General features: G+C 35.7%; 1 protein-coding gene across 2 annotated transcripts in view; it reads left to right on the top strand.

Annotated features, from left to right (window-relative positions):
- The window catches only part of EMP1 (epithelial membrane protein 1), a 30,733-nt gene extending 17,778 nt beyond the window's left edge, over positions 1–12,955 (top strand). For both annotated transcript variants that reach the window (XM_072420224.1, XM_072420225.1), the window contains exons 2-5: positions 3,767–3,876; positions 7,116–7,218; positions 9,550–9,693; positions 10,872–12,955. In XM_072420224.1, coding sequence (XP_072276325.1) covers positions 3,799–3,876; positions 7,116–7,218; positions 9,550–9,693; positions 10,872–11,026 — 480 coding nt within the window. In that variant the 5' untranslated portion in view covers positions 3,767–3,798 and the 3' untranslated portion in view covers positions 11,027–12,955. The remainder of the gene's footprint in view (positions 1–3,766; positions 3,877–7,115; positions 7,219–9,549; positions 9,694–10,871) is intronic.
- The last annotated feature ends 6,598 nt before the right edge of the window (positions 12,956–19,553 follow it).

Raw genomic sequence — 19,553 nt, 5'->3', positions numbered from 1 at the left:
CAAATTTCAAATCTCTCCCTGACATATTCCTAACTGTTAACAACACTGGTATTTGTCCCTCCCCTCAGGCACATTATCTTGGCATCACTTGCATCCTTCCCACCGCTCCTCTTCTGCTGCATCTCTTTGCAGTTTATCTTCACTGGCTTCTATTAAACCGTAGAATCAAATTCAAGCTCCTGTGCTTTGCCTTCAAATCCCTCCACAGTTCTTGTCCCACTTACCTTTCTGACCTGGTAAAATAATACTCCCCCTGCCGCTCTCTCCGCTCCTCCAATGATCTACAACTGACTTCCTCACTCATAACCTCATCCCATGCACGGATACAAGACTTCTCTGGAGCTGCCCCAACTCTCTGTAATGGCCTCTCCTATTGTGTGTAAATTCCCCCACCTACTAGATTGTAAGCTCTTCGGGGCAGGGTCCTCTCCTCCTTCTGTGTCACTGTCTGTATTTGTCTGTCATTTGCAACCCCTCTTTAATGTACAGCGCTGCGTAATATATAAATGCTGCGCTATATAAATGCTGTTTATTATTATTAATATTATTAATAATAATATTAACAGTGATTTTAATTTGTGACAAACTATTTCACTGTTATGTAGAAAGTGAAACACTTAGTTTAGAATTATTGTCCATAATTTTATGTTGCCTCATAAAGTATGATTTTGTATACTTTTATACATGCATTCAAGAAAGTCACAGATCGTTTTCTTATATTTAGACTGTTGCTATAGCTCTCTGTTCATTTATTTTTACTCTGTCACACCCAGTGGAGTGGCCCTGGAGAGTTACAGCAGGAACCACTGGCTTGAAATCAGAACAGATTCAGGCTGAGGTGTGGCATCTGATTTGTTCCAACTCTTGTAAAAACAAGGCCATGATACTTTGTTTTCTCCAGATCTACATCTAATTGTGTTTTTTTTTTCTTTTGGAATGTTATATTACTGGGCAAAACACAGACAAAAAGCATTCTTTGGTATTTAAAAAAAGATAAGATATATAAATTTTACAGTCATGTACAGGTTTTGTGAGTTCTGGGATTATGACGTAACTCATGGGCGGTCCAGAGTCCCTAGATTCAGTGGTCCGCAAGCTCAAAAAGGTTGGGGACCACTGATTTATTCTATTAAAATGACTGACTTGCAAATCTTCTTGCAGTTTCATCCAGAAAGACATGACATCCAATGTACCACTGCACTTTAGTTTACTGATAATGTCAGATCTTTGAACAAAACTAGGTGAATTTATTTTCTAAAATCTATAGCATACCTGACTTTGGTAAAAATAAATGTAAATTAGATTTGAGGTATATACCACTGAGGGTGCATGATAAAATGTATTTTTTGTTTCAAAGTTTTAATTGAAATTTTCAAATAAAGTAAACAATAACATTATACAAGTTTGCATAGAATAACAGGAGGTAAAATGTATTTTTAAGCTACATATACATGGAGACATTCATGAGCCCCTAATATTTTTCTGAACATGTTCATTAGATGATAAGAAATAAAGAAATTGTGTTGCCTGTTAAGATCCATGTTTTGCATAGCATATTAAAATAATAATAATAATGAAAATCTTTTTCTTTTTGATTTTGACCGCATGTCATTTTGGTGAAAAAGCCATAGCAGTTTAAATACCATAGTAACTAACTGCTTTTAGACTGCAACTAATATCTAATGTTTTTTAGGTGTAAGTTTTAGGTGTAAGCTCTCTTTCTCAGTGACTGGTTAATGCAAAACACATGACATTGGTACCCCTTTTGGCTCTTATATCTGTGAAGGACATTGTAAACTAGTTATCTATTATTGATAATATTTTATAGTATTTGTTTAGCCATAAATCTCAGCTACTGCTAAGCAGAAAAGATTCTTTTTTTAAAAAAATATGACTTGGCCTAATATTATGGCACCAGCCGTTAGGAAACCTTTGCAGGAGTAATCATGAAACTTTCTATTATAATTAGGGATGAGCGAGTGGCATTCGATTTCACTGCAAATTGGGCCGTTCTCTCTTACCGAACATGTAAGCGAGAACGGTCTGTGTAAATTTGGCCATCGAGATCTGCAAGAGCAATCAGGGGAGCCGAGCCATGGGAATCCTCCTGTGTGCGATCCCCGGGCACTAGAGGTTAAATGAGGGCTTGCCCTCTTTTAACCTCTAGTGCCCGGGGATCGCACACAGGAGTATTCCCACATCTGCATTCATGAATGCAGCCGTGGGAATCTTCCTGTAATTATTTCTTCGATCTTCTGATGGGTCCGCGAAATCAGTTCACCAAAATTCTGCGGACCCATCAGAAGTTTGAGTAACGCTTCTGACATTCTCGCTTATCCCTAATTATAACCAATTTTCATTACATGTGATTGGGGATTCAAAGTGAACACAACTTTACCTTATTTGCTAGGATAAGAGAACACTGACTTTGGTAGATGAACAGCCAAAATATCTTTAATAAATCAACCCCAGTGTGTCACTAAAACACACTTTCATGATAAGAGGTGTGCCTGCAATTTACACATACCAATGATGAAGTGATACCACCTCACCCATGGAGACACTCCTTGAGGTTGCAAGTTCGCGTTTATATAATAGGTGAAACTAGATCTGGATTAGCAGTCCCTTATTATGTAATATCTAGAATGTCTAAGAATGTTCCCTACCTCTTAATCATATCTAACCACAAGCTTTTACATTTTTTACAATCCACTGTAATGTACAATCAGTAATATGTATTTACTAAGACAGCACATAGGGGGTTATACAAATTATTAACACTATAAATTCAGCTATGATTACTTCCCAAAATAGTACAACATTCTATATTTTAAATAATAGTGACAATAATACTTACCAACTAGACTTTTTTTTTTAAATGTGTGATTGTTTTTGACTTTCTTAGAGAGTTTCTTTGACTTACAAGACAAAAAGTTGTAATCCCTGCTACTATAAATTGCACACAATTGATTTGCACCACTTTCCCCCACCTCTTAGATTGTATGCTCTTTTGGGCAGGATCCTCTCCTTCTGTGTTATCATATCTGTCATTTGCAACCCCTATTTAATGTACAGAGCTGTGAAAAATTTTTGGTGCTTTATAAATACAATTTAATAGTAAAAAATGCAACTGTCATTTCTTTTTGGTTTTGGTGCTATGTTTCAGTTTATTTTCTACCTAATATAATGTAATGTAATTCTGTAATTTGTCAAATGTGTAAACTCACTAGAACTGCATTTCCGGTACTTAGATTTTGGAAATGTGGCTCCATTAAAGCAACTGCAAGTTTAAAAAGTTAAAAATGAACAATACAATAAATAAGGGAAGGTTCATTTAAATAATTACAGTAAAGTGAAGTTTAATTTGCCATTTTTATGCAGTTGTATACTGCTTGCTGAACATATGGCTGCTGGGGTAAAGCTATTGGGTAGACAGAAGTTTCAGAATCATCATCCTGGTTGAAGTAGCTAAAAATAATGCTATAGGGTTTAAGGAAATTAAGTCTAATCTTTTCTTTCAGAAGCCAGATTTGTCAAGCTAAATAAGACATGAACTGGCGTACCCAAAGGTGGCAGTCTTAAATAACGCTACTCATAAACACTAGAAAAATAGACCATCAAGTAGAGGTGGAAATTGTAATGTGTAAAGGTGTCCGCAATGTGTGTTGATAATAAGGGATACCAATATGTAGTATAAGAGACATCTCTACATTTAGATTACATGCGACACCAATGTAATGATTTGTTTCAATTTTATTTTTTCTAGGAACTTGGAGCTTTTTTTAAGAATCTATCAACATGTTGGTTATGCTAGCAGGTGTGTTTGTGGTCCATGTTGCCATCACTATAATGCTCTATGTTGCCACTATTTCCAATGTAAGTATGAAGAATACTTTTTATCCTTGATTAATACAACCAAAAATAAACTTTTCATAATCTGGTATAATGTCCAATTTTTGTAATTGTTTCTGGTAGAACAAAATATTGTTTTTTTCCTTGAAGGAATTGAAACATGCTGTATTGTATATCATTATGCTTTTAACAAGAAATCTTTAACAATGAAATATAATCACACATATAAATCTATAATCATATATAATTAGCAATCTTACATGCATACAGTATACAGTAGTGAAGGTTTTGAATCCCTTTAAAGTTTTTAAATCTGTCACTTTTTATTTTTTATAAAATATTTATTTTATTTTTTTCTTAATATTTCCCTGTAGAAAAATGTCAATGGGACTAAAAGCAAACAGGAAATTCAAAATATTGAATTGTCGCCAAAACAGAAATAAAAGGGATATCTTCCAATGGGGACATTTGTTCTAGTGTCAGCAGCCCAAGGGAGCATTTACCTCACTTTGGAGAGATTTTTCTCTTATTTCCTGTTGTGAAAGGAAAGGAAGGGAAGTAGAACATTTGGGTTCAGAAGCACATAACAAAAAAATCCAACAGGGAACATAACCTTTCCCAAAATGTTTTGTCTGTAGATTTATGTGGAATATAAAATATGTATTAGACTAACAGGCACTGTATCAATGTTGCGTTAATATATAACATTTTGTCTATCTACAACAACAGAAAATGCATAGTCATTATGGATCTGCCAACACTGTAGGCTTATGCCTATATATTCCTGCAAAAGCACAAAAATAGCCACAAACTATTATAAATTCTCTATTCACTTCAATGGGGGCAATGCAAGTGTTTATGATGATGTTTGTGAACATTATTAGTAATTTTTGGCTATTTGAAAGTATTTATCAGCATTTTATCACTCTTCAAATGTTGCGGCTACATTCTCTTTGCAGCTATGAAATGCAACACCCAGACCTTCAACTATTTAACAGCACATTGAAACCATTGGGAATTTCATACATGGGCTTTTCAAAGCAAAATTGTTAATGCTGAGGAAACAGTTCACGTAAACTAAGCCTGAGTAATCTTTGCAATACTTCACTGTTAGTAAGAATTTCAACCCTTTTAACAATGTCTTTGATTCATATCTAAAAACTGGCATGGAGTGGTGCCTCTTAGTTTATGGTTTTGAATACTGAATATTGAGTAATCTGTTGCATTGTTGACTTTGACTTTGATGCCTAAATCCAGTCATTTTTTTGGGGGGGGATTTGGATAAAGTGCCGAACAGTTTGAACCTTGCTCTGGTTTTCATTGTTAAAAGAAATTTCAAAAAAAGTTTTTGTGCTTTTAAGAAATTTAGTTGTTAGATATTTAGCATGATAAAACTAGAAGTAGAACCAGCATATGAAGTAAATAAATATGGCTCGCTGTGTATTTACAAACTAAATATACAAACAGGTTTTTGTTTCAAAGTTTTTATTGAAATTTTCAAATTAAGTAAAAAATAACATTACACAACAAAATTGCATAGAGTAAAAGGGAGAAGAAAAAAAAGGGGAAAGGGGCGAATAGGGGGGTCAAAACAAAGGAAGAAGTGCGCCAACCAGTAACCAGGCTTTAGTAGAATAAACATATGAGGTCAAACATAGTTCAATACCTCTTAGGTTACAGAGTCTAAATACAGCAGGTGATAAAGTAGTTTTCCAAAATTAACACTAAACAATATAATGCAAATCAGTACAATTGTACAAAAATAGCATTATTCACGGATTCTTATCAAACTTATGAGGTATACAGGCCTGTCATGTTTATAGTGAGATCATAAAGGTTGTCGGGTAGAGGTACCTTTTATTCATTCACTCACTTTGTAAACATAATATTGTATTACTTTGTAATAAATTAGGTATTGGGATAAACCAAGGTTTATATCACTTTTATGGTCTTTCTCCTTTATGGGTATTGTAAAGTCTAAGTTATATTTACCAACTCCTGGAAATGGATTGTGTCCTGCATTGTCAACAGTACAACACTAGTTATTAAAATAAACTAAGTAACTCTTTTAGACACAGAAGACAACTACTCTTGGAGACATTTTTTCTGTTCTGTATTGAGCAAGATATAGCATGCTTGTCCACTATATTTCTGCTGAGGTGAATCAACCTTGCTATTTGTAAGGGAGACCAGTTTTGACGGAGAGCTCTTGTTCGAAAAAAACTGTCAAACAAAACATTTTATTTACAATGGAGACATTTTATCCCATCACTTGTTTTCTAAAGCTACGTACACACGTCAGATTTTTATCGCCCGATAATCGGCATCGGCCAATTATCGGGCGAAAATCTGCCGTGTGTACAGTCGGTGTCGTCCATCGTCCGGACGACCGACCTGCCGGATCCACGGACGATGGACGACAGCCGATCCTAATGAAAGGGAAGGGGAGAGTGCGCAGCAGGGTGCCGCTCCGTCGCTCTCCCCCTCCCCTCTCCATAGAGCATGAATGGTTCTGTATGTACAGCACCGTTCATGCATCGTGCACTCCCTTGTCGGAAGTGTGTACGCAGCTTAACACAGGAATTAAGGAAAATCAACTTTGCAGCATGCAACAAAAAACTACTACTCCATAAAACTTTAATGTAGGTTTCTGTAAAATTTGCAAAATAAATTTGCAATCATTGACCAATAATCAAAATGGATGAAAAGTCTTTACCTTTACCATCTATTCTCATATACCCCATACATTGCGATAGACAGGATTAGATCTGATTGTTTTCAAGCAACTCTTCAGTAATACATGATTAGAGTAGTCACAAAGGGTCGTACAGAATTTGACCAGGGATCTATCAGTGTTACACAAATCAGGGAGATACAATATCACATTGTCAAACAAATTACACTTGGAACCAAATCATGCATTGACAAATACAAAGATGAAAGCTTTAGAAGGTGAAAACCTTCATAGGTCAGTTCAATCAAAGACAGAAAATTTCATTATTAGGTAAAACCACACTATCAGAAATAAAATGGTACTCTGTAATTGGAAATTAGAAGTAGGTATTCTGTTTCCTTAAATACAAGAATCAAGAAGAGAGGGTGCAGACACAGATCTGATGGCTACAATGGAACTTTGTTAGATTTAGGGTACATATAACCTAATCATGCAGATATTAGGAATGTTACATTTTTTTAATACTGGGAAATGCTCAGTATGCACATTTATATGCATTATTATTGACTGTATTATTTGTCAATATCAGGTTTGGATAAAATTCAACGATGGAAGTGGGTCAGAAGGCATTTGGAAGACATGCAAAGCTACGGTTTGTGTGTCTATATATGATAATATGCGGGCTGGAAATGGTAAGTGTTTTCTTTTTCTTCAGTTTTTTTAGCTAGTCCTGTGAAATTGCTTTATAAAACAAGAATTAGGCAACTACGTATTATAAAGTACAATAATAGATGTAATTACATTTTTCCAAAAATCAGCTTTTTGGTGTCCAATTTTGCAGCCCATAATGTAATGCTGGTATTGTATTAAGTGTGGGTTTGGCTGGGGTCTCAACATCTGATATCATTGTTAGAGACAATGATTAGCAACATAACAGAATGATTTTTCACTGAGCATCAATAGAAGGACATATTTCTTACAAATGTAAAGAGGCACATTTACACTGATATAACACTACACTGCAATTTTCACTTCCTAACATTGATTGTTTGATTTTATGAATACCTCTGAAAAGAATCATTGTGTCAGTCATACAAGGTAATTTATAATGAAGTCAATGTGACATTTACTAAATACTAACAGGTGGCAATTCTCTGTCATTTAAAATGTATGAACAAGACAAATTTACAAGGCATTAGAAATCCTCCAAATTTAAAAAATTGTATTTTTTTCCATTTGATATTATTTCTGTAGATCACTGGTGTCAAACACAAGGCCCGCAGGCTGATTCCGGACCGTCTGGCCATTTTATGTGGCCCTCAGTGTCCGTGCCGCATACAAGTGCCTGACATTTGCAAGCTGAAGGGCCCAGTCCCAGGAAGCTAGGTAGAAGCAGGGTGGTCCTCACAAATGCCTGACCGTGCTGCAGGCAGAAGGACCCCATCCCAGAAAGCTACAGGAAGCTAGGTAGAAGCAGGGTTATCAACACAAGTGCCTGACCGTGCTTTAGGCAGAAGGACCCCAGTTACTTTTTCACACTCCTGCTGAGACCCAGCACTAAGCACCACTGTGCCGGAGTCCCGATCCTGCTGCCAGTAATTTGCTGCTGCTCTAGTTATAGATTCTCAGTGGGATGCTACATTAGCAATGTCTCCAGACTCAGGAGACACTGGCCTCTATCTCAGCACAGTCAGTGCCTCCATTCTTTTACTAGGACTATGCATCTTATTAAAATGTTCGCTACTTAGCCTGTGTTTTAGATTTCTGCCCCTTATGTGATTTGAGTTTGACACCCTTGCTCTAGATAATGCCACCATGCAACATCTAACCTATGAAAGCCCTGGCACTGCCCCTGATAATCTGAGCAGAGAATGCCTCAATAAATGACAATGGAGCACTGATGAAGAGAAGCTGAACCCTCGGTCTGTAATCTGCAGGACTCCAGTCTGCTCTGCACTCATCTATGAATAAAAACTTCTATTGCAGCCTTTATTCATAAATGACTTTAGTTTTTCCTGCTCCTTGCCATAGCTTTAAATGACAGCTGTTCCTGCCAATGTACAGTATATTTTGTACTAAAGGATTTACCTGTAGTAAAGGATTTCAGGACAATAACTACAGTTATCTTATGTGCTATTTTTACAGGATTGGTTAATTTAGGTACATCTTTTATGTGCTTACGTACCTAAATCCAATTATATTTTAAAAAGATTTGTGGTTTAAATAAAAAGAAAAAAATATATATATATTATATATATATATATATGAGGAGTATATGAGGAGTATATGAGGATATATATATATATATATATATATATATATATATATATATATGAGGAGTTGCAGGGAGAACTTGGCATTCTTGTCTTTGGTGCCAAGGGCCTTATCCAAGCACTGCGGACACTTATTTGGCATTATAGCTGAACAACAGCATTTAAGCAACTGCAGCTCCTTTAATGATCTCACGGCAAAAGTATTGCTTAACCTATTATTAACATTTTAAGGGATAGGGTTTAGTTTAATGTTAAGTGTTAGGCTCAAGTTGAAGGCTTTGAAGGTAAACTGGCAGGCAATTTAAAAAACAACAGATTGTGGGCAGGCAGATTCATTATTGCAGAGGGAGCAGACGATGTCACTTCTGCAACAAAATGAACTTACTTGCCTTTTTGCAATGCTTGTTTTAATGCTGCACATGCACAGCTCAGTGTATCATGGTGGATACCCTGGCATAGCCTGGCTTCTGGGAAAGAATTAATTTCCATGCACATGCTTTGGAGGTATTCCCACCTGGCTAAGTTGGATTACTGAAGAACCTAAACCTAGAATAGGATTGGGTGACAATGGCAGTGCCCATGATGAAGCGAGGAAAGATGAGTGTAATTAAAAATTTGCAAAAAGACATCATTGCCTTATCTTTCTACAATTAAGTAGAATATTTAGATAAAAAATACTGATAACCTTTAGCACTTTAGCCGATTGTAGCATAAACTATTACATTTTATTTCTTACTCTTTCTTTTACAGAGGCTTCTATGGGAGCAGTTCAAGCGTTTATGATCCTGTCCATTATCTTCTGCTGTTTTGCACTAATTTCATTTATTGCACAACTCTTCACAATGGAAAAAGGATCTCGCTTCTTCATCACAGGAGGTCTCATGCTTTTCTGTTGTGAGTATAAATATTACATTTTAAGTGATTCACTCAACATATCTAACAATAAAATCAATAGATGCAATCATCAGAAATACACACAAATAAATGTAATGTACACTGCTGCGTAATGTTGGCCCTATATAAATCCTGTTTTTTATTAATAATATTATTAATAATAATAATTATAATTATTAATAATATTAATAATAATAATAAAGTGTTTAAGTTGAAGGCTCATAGCTAACCTGGTGAATTGCTATTATTTTAATCCCAGCATATACTTTCTGCTTTTAGATGCCCTGATAACTATATCTCTGTTTTTAATGTAAATTCCAAGTGCCTTACTTCAGAGTCCTCAATTCCAACTTGTAAAAGAGCTACTTTGTTTTACCAAGTACATTACAGTGTGTTGCAAGTCAGAAAGAAATGCTGCATTGCACAGAAATTCATTCCAACATATGTCTTGGAAGCCACTGATGAAAGTGGACTTATTTTGACTCATACAAGATCCAAGAGACTTGTCAGTATATGTTCTACTACAGTCTCATTGGAGAGGTTGGGAACCATTGTGTACATGCATGTTGCTGTGGTGGATTGTGCCAGTTGCTTCTGGCCATTCGGTTGCTTTTACTCCTCTGAAGGAAGATCCACATCTCAGCTGCACTCAACTGTACTAAAAATTGTTGTCAAACGCTGTAGTTGACCGTAAAAAAAAAAACATTGTAGTTAATAGGATTTTTTGAGAATGGCAAGCCTGAAAGGGGCCTAACTGTAAAGTCTGTTTCATAGTTGCAGTTAAAACGTGTTTTTAGCTGCTCCTAGCTGCCACTCTTCAGTACAGTGCAGAATTTAATATACTTGTTGTGCCAAAGGGTCGCCAGAAGCAACATGTTGTATTCAGCAATGGCAGCTGCAAGCTGCACCCAAGCTGCCTGCAATCACATGCACAAAGTGGTTCCCAAACACTCCCATTCAGTTGAATGGGAGTGGTTGGGAACATGGATGGTCAACCACAAGTCTGAAATTAGCATCAGTAAAACTACTGGCCCAGAACACCCTTGTGGTCTGTGGTGGTCTGGCAGAGCTGAGAACTCCAACAGAGAAGTTTGGTTCTGACATTGAAATCCTTGAACAATACTAAATGAAAATAACTGATTCAAGATAACTGATGTTTAATCCTTTCTCATTTACAGGGCTCTGCATCTTGATTGGAGTTTCAATCTATACAGCCAGATTTGCAAATTCTACTCCTGAAACTTACCATGCATATTGCTATATTTTGACGTGGATCTGTTTTTGTCTCAGCTTCATACTTGGAATTCTCTATATGATCCTGCGGAAGAAATAATAATTTTATTGAGCTCTATTATTCTATTAACCCTTATGCCTGTGAACTTTAATTTCAAAACAAACACCAAACTTGCCAGCACAAGAAATGCTCCATCATACCAGGAGAGTCCATAGGGCAAACTTTTATGATTAACTCTATCCACGGGGTTACTTCTATGACAGTCACACAAAAAGTCAGAATTTAAAAATTAAGTATTTATCCCTTTTTTAGGAATAAAGAAAAATATAAATAAGGCAGCTGGGTAGTTGTTCAGATATCTTGCTTTCAAGTAGCAAACAACTTTGTTTTCCTTTAAAAAAAATAAACAGGCATAGCAAAAATATTTCCAAAATGAAATTGGGATGTACTTTGAAATAAAGTCTTCATATTTTAAGTTATTTGAATTGTATTTCAAAAATTGTTAGATAAAATGTGTTAGGTTGTGTATTAGCGACACCGAGTGGCAGCCTCTAGGTATTGCGAGTTTAAAATACAAAACCACAGCATTGCCAGAGAATTCTGCAGAAAATGGTGACTGTATTTTGAATTTTACAAATTTGTCATGTTATGTAAAATCAAGGAAAACATTAATAGACGGTCCTGTCAGTGTCTATATATAAATATGTTTAGATAGTATTGTTAAACGTTTCTAATATTAAAAAATACTGTAAACAATATCATATGAAATATATTTCTTAGGTGATACTTGTATGCTATTTTTGCATTATCTAATACTGTAACATATTAGTCCTTTTAACCAAGCAACAGTTACTGAGGGTACAGTTACCTTATGCAACAAAATGGTTCGAATATTGAATATATAATGAAAAGGTTTCTCATTCTGGCTTTACTGAGGCCTAACTTCATAAGGGTCATTGGCTGCTCTTTGGCTTGCTTTGGGAAGAGGTTAAACATTACTGCAATGTTTTATTTATCAGCCGTGACCTAACCTCAAGGGCTAAATAATGCAACCAATGGATATACGTGATATAAAAGGGAACCTCCATAAAAATATTGTACCAGAACTTTTTGTTTTTTAGTGAAAACTCTTAAAGGACTCAACACTTCTTTAGCCAAATGTGATAATCATAACACAAACAATCCCCTAGACTACTGGAATTTTTGAATTATTTGGAAAAAAGACTGTAGCCACCATTTATGATTGGTAATACAGATGTAATGATATATTAGATGTTATGTAGCACTGATCTCTTGTTTAAAGGCTCATTTACAAACTTAGCACGTGCATTGTGCTGCATTGTGCAGAAGTCTTAAATGGCAACGCATATTCTAAGGGCTCAACAAGAGATGAATGACAAACACATGCGCAGAACAAAAAGAAACAAATCAAATCGGCACGAAAGGTGTTAATCTAGAGTCGTATACCATTTTTTATGGCACTAACAAAATCATTCTGGTATGCTTGGATTTAAATTTACTAGTAACAAAAACAGTTTTCTCTCTTCACACTACATTTACAAAAGCAGGGTATACATTCAGGTATATTGTTTCTGTTTGGAATGACCAAGCCTGTTACATTATTTCCAGCACAACCAACAATGGTCATATACAACAATGTTTACAACAGACATTCATCCTCAATATTTCTTTAAATAAACTATCATTCCAAATTTACATAATCTCTTCTAATATTTCTATCTGTTTTAATAAAGAAAAATTCTTACCTACAACTTCAACTTTTTAAATATATTCCTGTAGTGTGTAAGTATTAAAATATTTTGTCTCCCAATATCACTGATGTTCTCAGGTATATTAGTAAACCTAGGTATTTTTATTTTTTATTATATAGCTACTAATGGGCATTGTATTTTGCATGGGGGGCTATTGCATCTTTTGGAATGGAAACAAATACTTTATGCACTAACTGTAAATATTTTGATACAGCATTAAAAATCCCCAGGGAGCACAGTTCTGCATTACTCAAAACCGACGTGCCTGTGTTTTTATTTAAATCCCGTGTGACTTTGTTTTTATTTTCAAAAATCAGTATCTTTCACACCTACAGGTTTAGACCTGCACAGCTTCCAACAAATGGCACCTTGATAGGATCTTATTTTACCCTGGAAAATGCCACTCAGAGATCAGATGTGAGCCATTTGAAGAAAAATGTTCGATTTCCACTGATTCTGCTTTTTAATAAAACAAAATAAAAGGGGAATAGTGGGTAATAAAAAGACCTTTATTCTGGAGTCTAGTACAAGCCTTGTCTAAAAACATTGCATTCTGTAAAAAAACAGGAAAATTAATAAATAAAAATGGCATGTAAGACCACCAAAAGTCTCGGGAAACTTTTTCTAATAATTTAAAAGGAAAAAAAGAAGCAGAACTATGTAAAGCAGTAGGATAGGGCCATTTTATGTGGTTCAGAGGTCAACATGGGAAAGATTTAAATCCTTTCATTTTCTCTTTGTACATTTACAACTCTTTGATGCTCCACAGCTTACAGATTAACAAAGGATCGTTCATGATTTAGAGGTTGTAAGGAAGAGCTGGAAGTATAAATGGAATTCATATGAGACATGGGTCACAGTAACCATAAAGCTTTAGCCTTCTAGGTTTTTGGTTAACAGTATTTTATTACACCACATTTGCATGGAAGGTACTTTGCAAGAAAAAAAAAGCTTTCTTGATAACAAATTTTAGCATGGATATACAGAACATGCCCATGGTAACACCCCTGGACAGCAGCACTAATTCATCTGTCAGGCAAAGGGAGAGAGAAGAGAGGAAGGAATGGTTGATGCAAAAGTGAAGAGTGAATCTAGACCAGCAGCCCTAAAATTACTAGCTCAACACCAGCAATTTAGAAGAATCGTTGCAGAAAAATGCAGATATGCTGTAACCAGAGAAATCCAGTGGCTGCGGTGAAAGCGAAAGATGCAGCACCACCAGAGAGCAGAGCGTGTTCTCTTAATTTAGTAAATATATGCTCCATTATAGACAAAGCAATGAGCTGCAGTGAATTGGTGTAATCTGCCGGAGGGGTGTGGAGGTCATGAAAAATCCAAGCCTATTTATTTTTCATATCAGGTGGCTGATATTGGCCTCCAGCTGGAAAGGATGTACGTATGCAGTTTAAAACTACTTCCTCATGTTGGCTTCTCTTTCCTCCGGAATGGGATCTGTCATTTAACTTTGCCTATACTTTTTCTTTGAAGCCCCTTTACAGCTCGGTTGTGCTAGAGCTTCATGAGGAACCAAATCAATTCTGTCCCCACACATACAGTGCCATTACCCTTTTCTTTCATTCTGCCCTGAATGCTCTAAGTTGCTGAATAAATGTAAAATACAATTGAACAACGTGAACAATTCTCAGGTATACTATTTTTTACATTGCTGGCATCAACAATAGTGACCAAAATTGCTTTTCCTGACACATCATCCAAATGTGGAATCCAATTCCTTGTACACACTCTTACTGGAATTGAATATACATATTCCAATATATTTTAATATTTGGGAGACAAATGAAAAATTGACCAAAAACAGTTATTTTCAAAAATGTCACTCAAACATGGAATACATTTTTGTTAACACAACTATTGTAATTAAGTATACAGATCTGCTTGAATTTTGGAGGGGCAAAAAAAAACAATGGTGAACAAAACAGGTGATTTTTTAACAATGTCAACTAGTTTTTACATATTTATATAGTTAGATAAACTCATTATATAGACGTGCCTGAGTTTTTTGAAGGTTAAATGAACAACAGTAGCCAAAATAGCTTTTTCAATCACCTTACCTAAATGTGGAATTCAATCCCCAGTTTACAATCATACTCACTGTTACTGCAACTAAGTGTACATGCCTACATTTATAACAGTTTTTGGGAGGCGAAATGAACAACAGTAACCAAAATTGCTGGGTTTTTATATATGACAACTAAATGTGGACTAAAATTTTCCAATTACTAATGTACACAGTTAGTAAAACTCAGCAAAAGTACTTGAATGTTTGGGAGTTACATTGAATAAAAGTGACCAATATTGCTTTAAAACATGTCACCCAAATATGGAATACATTTCTCTGTTTACAAATATTCACACCATTACAAAACTCAGTATACAGATGTACTTGAATTCTTATAAAATGAACAACGGTGCCCAAAATAGTTTTTTCAAACATATTATAATGTTCCTACATGGCTGCTGACAACCATAATTGTTCCTAACTATTTTCTCATCCCCATATCCCTGCCGCCTTCTTTAAAACACACCAAACAACAATATATTTGTGTGGAGGGCAAGGCTACAGCTTCACTGATTCAAACCAACATATCCATTCAAGCATTTTTTCCATACAAAAACAACTTTGTACTGGTCATGACAATGCTACCCAATATATAACTTTATAAACAGGTCAAAAACTTTTCTTCATTACTTGGGCATGCGCAGAAGGAGCAGGATGCATGATGTAAGTATCCTGAGAGGCTCTGCGCTCCCGTTCATTAAGGGGGCAGTGCTGCACTTTTTTTTTTTTTAAAGTTTTTTTTAAAAGGTTGTTGCACTTAAAAAAACACTAACAAACAAAATGTTTACTTTAAATAAAGGGGTTATCTACCCTTTTATGTAATGTAAAAAATCTGAGTTTAAGTACGCTTAGGTTACATTTTTTATGTTGTAATTTCAAAAGGAATTCTTCCAACAGTTCCTCTACACTGAAAGAGAACATCATCGCTGTACCTGCACCACAAAAGGATATGGCACAGGTACATCACCAGGTCTCTGTCTGTAAAAAGTTGTTTTTCCCTTCCTACAATGTAAATATTTGCATATGTAAACTGTGGTTGCTGTTTAGATTGTGGCCCTTCTTGCAATCCAAGCCTTTCTTGCTAAGATCAAATGTAGTATATGGTATTATCAAAGCCAGGTGTAGGAAAGCTCAGCTTTGGGAGTAAGATACCTGATGCAAGTACTCTGTGCAATAAAACTGGAGGTGGGGGTTACTTCCTATCACCCCCTGCTGCTGGGATGGGTGCTGTCTGGTCTGGTTTAGAGACCAGGAGAGAGAAACCTGCAGTGTCAATGCCCCTTGGGGGCACTAATATTTCACAGCATTTAAAGTCACTGTACCTTATATGCTTAAGGTTATTTAAGGTTAGTGTAGCTTTTATTAATGCACTTCCAACATTAACAGAGTTAAGTACTGTTCTTCATACTTTTTTATTGGCACTAACAGTTACATTTTCAGGATAAGTAGGCACCCCTACTTCTTCCTATTACTGACACCATTAAACCATTCTGTTCTGTGAAGACAACAATCCCTGAGCAAAAAAACAAAAACATAACAACATATAATAATAAAAGTTATGATCTGGGATAGGAGGAGGAAGTGTCAGAGATATGAGAATGATCATAAAACTATTTGATTAGTGATTTAGAAAGCTGAGGCCCATGGTTCAGTCCGCTATCTCTTCTGTCAAACAGAGTTATCATTCATAGTTCAAAGGTTTTCCTCTCCTGAGTATTTTCAAAGTTTCTTTTCAGAAATAAAAGAGTCAGGTTGTAAGAAATTGTCCTGAAACCGTAACTGTTAGTATAAAAAAATAAAAACGTATCACAGACAGTACTTAATTCTGCTGATGTTGCACCTTAAATGCAAAACTTTTTCAGCACCTGCCTCTTGGGTTAGACCATTTGGCTGAGACCAGAGGAATTTTTATAACCAACCAAAAGGCTATCCTGGGTCTTGCACCTTGGCATTTTTTTCAAAGTACTTATTTTTGTAGTGTTTTATGTCTACTGCACAACACACTTGCACTTTTGTAGTAAGCCATGGGTCCTCCAGCCTTGCCTAAAAGCAAGGGAAAGTTAGGGAACGTTTATTTACATGTGAGCCCTGCACTAGTTACTTAGGAGCATCTTTCTCTGGCTGGTCCTCCAAAGTATTGTAGCCATTCAGTCTTAGCCCAGGGTGTCCATTTATGGATACTTGTCCTCTGTCTGCAGAATCACACCACAGGGGGGTTCAGATATAGAGGCCCCTATCTCTTTAGGGGACATACCCACGTGAAAGCACCTTTTGCACTTTTTTGTGTGGATCACTTTGTGCACATTACTTATTTTGCTACAGGTAATATAGTTTTCAGAAGTGCTTACGCATCACATACTACATAAATTGGTTGTATGTAGTACATATGGATTTAGGTCATGGTTAAAACTGATCAAGTGGAAAGTCACATTGCCACAACAATGAAAAAAAAAGATGAATCTTATAATCCTTAACCTTCTTGAGATCTTTAATCCTATGGGTTTTAATCTCTTTTCATAACTAATTTTTTTCTGCAGTTTTCTATGGGAACGCCTAATCCCTGGATCTATGTATTTGAGATTATGTAGTGAAGGTTTGCATGTGTGTCTGTGCAGGGCCAAGAGAAAAGAATAAGCAATTTGTTTGTTGTTTTTTTATGAGAGTTTGGTTTTGTATTATTTTGTATCTAACACTGTATGAAGGCTTAAAATACAAACACAAAATGGTCATTTTTTTAATACTAAAAATTTTACTTCCATTCTATCTATGCATTTGGTATGCAAACAACTAGGAAAATAAACAAGCACAAATAGATTTTGTCACATATAAAAGTAACAATAAAAAAACAAAATATATTTTTTCCATTGAATACCTATCTGTATGTGGTGTTACCCAAAACTTAGTGTCAATCATTTGAGTAGTCATCCTTCTGCAGCCAAAGTAAATCTAAATTTAACAGTGACTCCACCAGGTATCACTTATCCCTAAAGGTTAAGATTCATTTTGCACTTAATTTAACCTTCTCTTTGATGAAGTTAACTCCAGCCAAAAATGCATTTTATTTAGACAGAGCATAGAATGATTAGGACCTCGTACTAGTTTTATTGCTACTTATATCCCATATGGTGAAATTTCTTGCCTTTTACTTTACAAGTAACACAACGGAAATTTTACTCAGCATTTATACAGGCACCACTAAAACCTAACAGAAGTTCAAGCTTTTCTACATCTTTACTAAACTTGTTTTAGTTTTGGATAGAATGGGGACAAATTCAAACTAATGTTAGGTTATACTGCTGTTGGTAGTTAAGGGATTTTGTCACTTCCTGCCTGGTTAAAAAAAATGTTTCCCCAGGATGGAAATAAACAACACTATTTTTTTTTTAAAGCGGAAGTAAACTAAAAATAAAAATTACACTTACCTTTAATCTGGCAGATACCTGGATGGCGCTGGTCCTTCTTGAGATCCAGTCCTGCGTTGTCCTGGGATCAAGACTTAAAAGGGCAGTGCTGCAACCATTTTTTTTTTGAGTGTAGCACTTAAAAAAAAACACTTTTACAGCTTGTACAGAAAGTGAGAGGAATTCTCTCTAAAAAAAAGTCCCAGATAGCAGGGGGGTTGTGAATATGTTTCTGTACATGGTGAATACCTGGTAATCCTACAAGGTATGGACACTTCCTCTTTCCCTGGGGTAATGTTCTACAGCCGGATTTTCCTTCTGCAGCATTGCCACTCACCTATACATTTCTCTAATCCTTCTCTCTAAATAGTATTCTCCTCTCTATATCATGTGTCACCTGTCACAGAGGAGCCGGTCAAAATTTTTTTTTAAAGTTCCTAATCATTCTAATTAAAGATCTAGTTCTCTGTTCTAGGTGTGCGTTCAAGTAGATTAGTGATTTGGGGTATTACTGCTAGCTGGAGAATTTCCAGCCACATATATTGCTGTTTGCTTTGAATACCCTAAGTACTGTATTATGTTTCTGCCCCCTGTTTTTACTGATAAAGTTTGTAAATTATTTTATTGTTTGACTTAAACTTACCACTTAAACTCCCTGCTTTATCTGATTCCAAGGTTGGGGTATGTGAATGTTTTTTTCTGAGGTCCACTTTACTTGATATAAAGCACATTCATAACAGCTTGTATCTTTTTGTATCAAAGGTTACACAAAGTGCCTTCCAATGGTTGGTGCAGTGCCTTTTGTTAAATCGTGGGTCCAAGGGAGATTGGGTTGCTTTGCCACTGCACCTGATATAATCACTCTTGTTAGATTTGACCCCCACAACTGCGCTTGCCATATCCATCCTCACCACTACATATGAAATTTAAGTAATCCCTCTCCTTACTCCCCACCTCTTACACTGTAAACTCTTCTGGACACGGTCCTCTCTTCCTTCGGTGTCATATAATAATATAAAAATATTGTTTTATAATGATAATATTATCTTACACCCCAACCACAATTAAACCTGTTATGCCCACCTAAAAATGAAATAATCCTCTCCAAAGCTACACGATATGCCACCCCTACCCCACATGCACACACATTAGGCTTGATACCCTCCCTCTGTTTTCCCTGCTAAACCTGACAGCTTCCTATCACTCCTATTCCTAACACTCACATCCCTATGCCTGATAACTTCTTCTGGCTCTGACCCCTATGCTTGTCATAAATGAGAAGCAGCGTAGATAACAAACTGAGCATAATGCAGAGGAATTTTTTTTTTTTCTTTTGGCTGCAGAAATTAAAAATTGTTTAAAATAAAATAACT

The sequence above is a fragment of the Pyxicephalus adspersus genome, chromosome 8 (assembly GCF_032062135.1).
Source record: "Pyxicephalus adspersus chromosome 8, UCB_Pads_2.0, whole genome shotgun sequence".
In the NCBI taxonomy this organism is placed as follows: Eukaryota; Metazoa; Chordata; class Amphibia; order Anura; family Pyxicephalidae; genus Pyxicephalus; species Pyxicephalus adspersus.
Note: the sequence above shows the minus strand (reverse complement) of the source record. Positions and strands in the feature narration are given on the sequence as shown.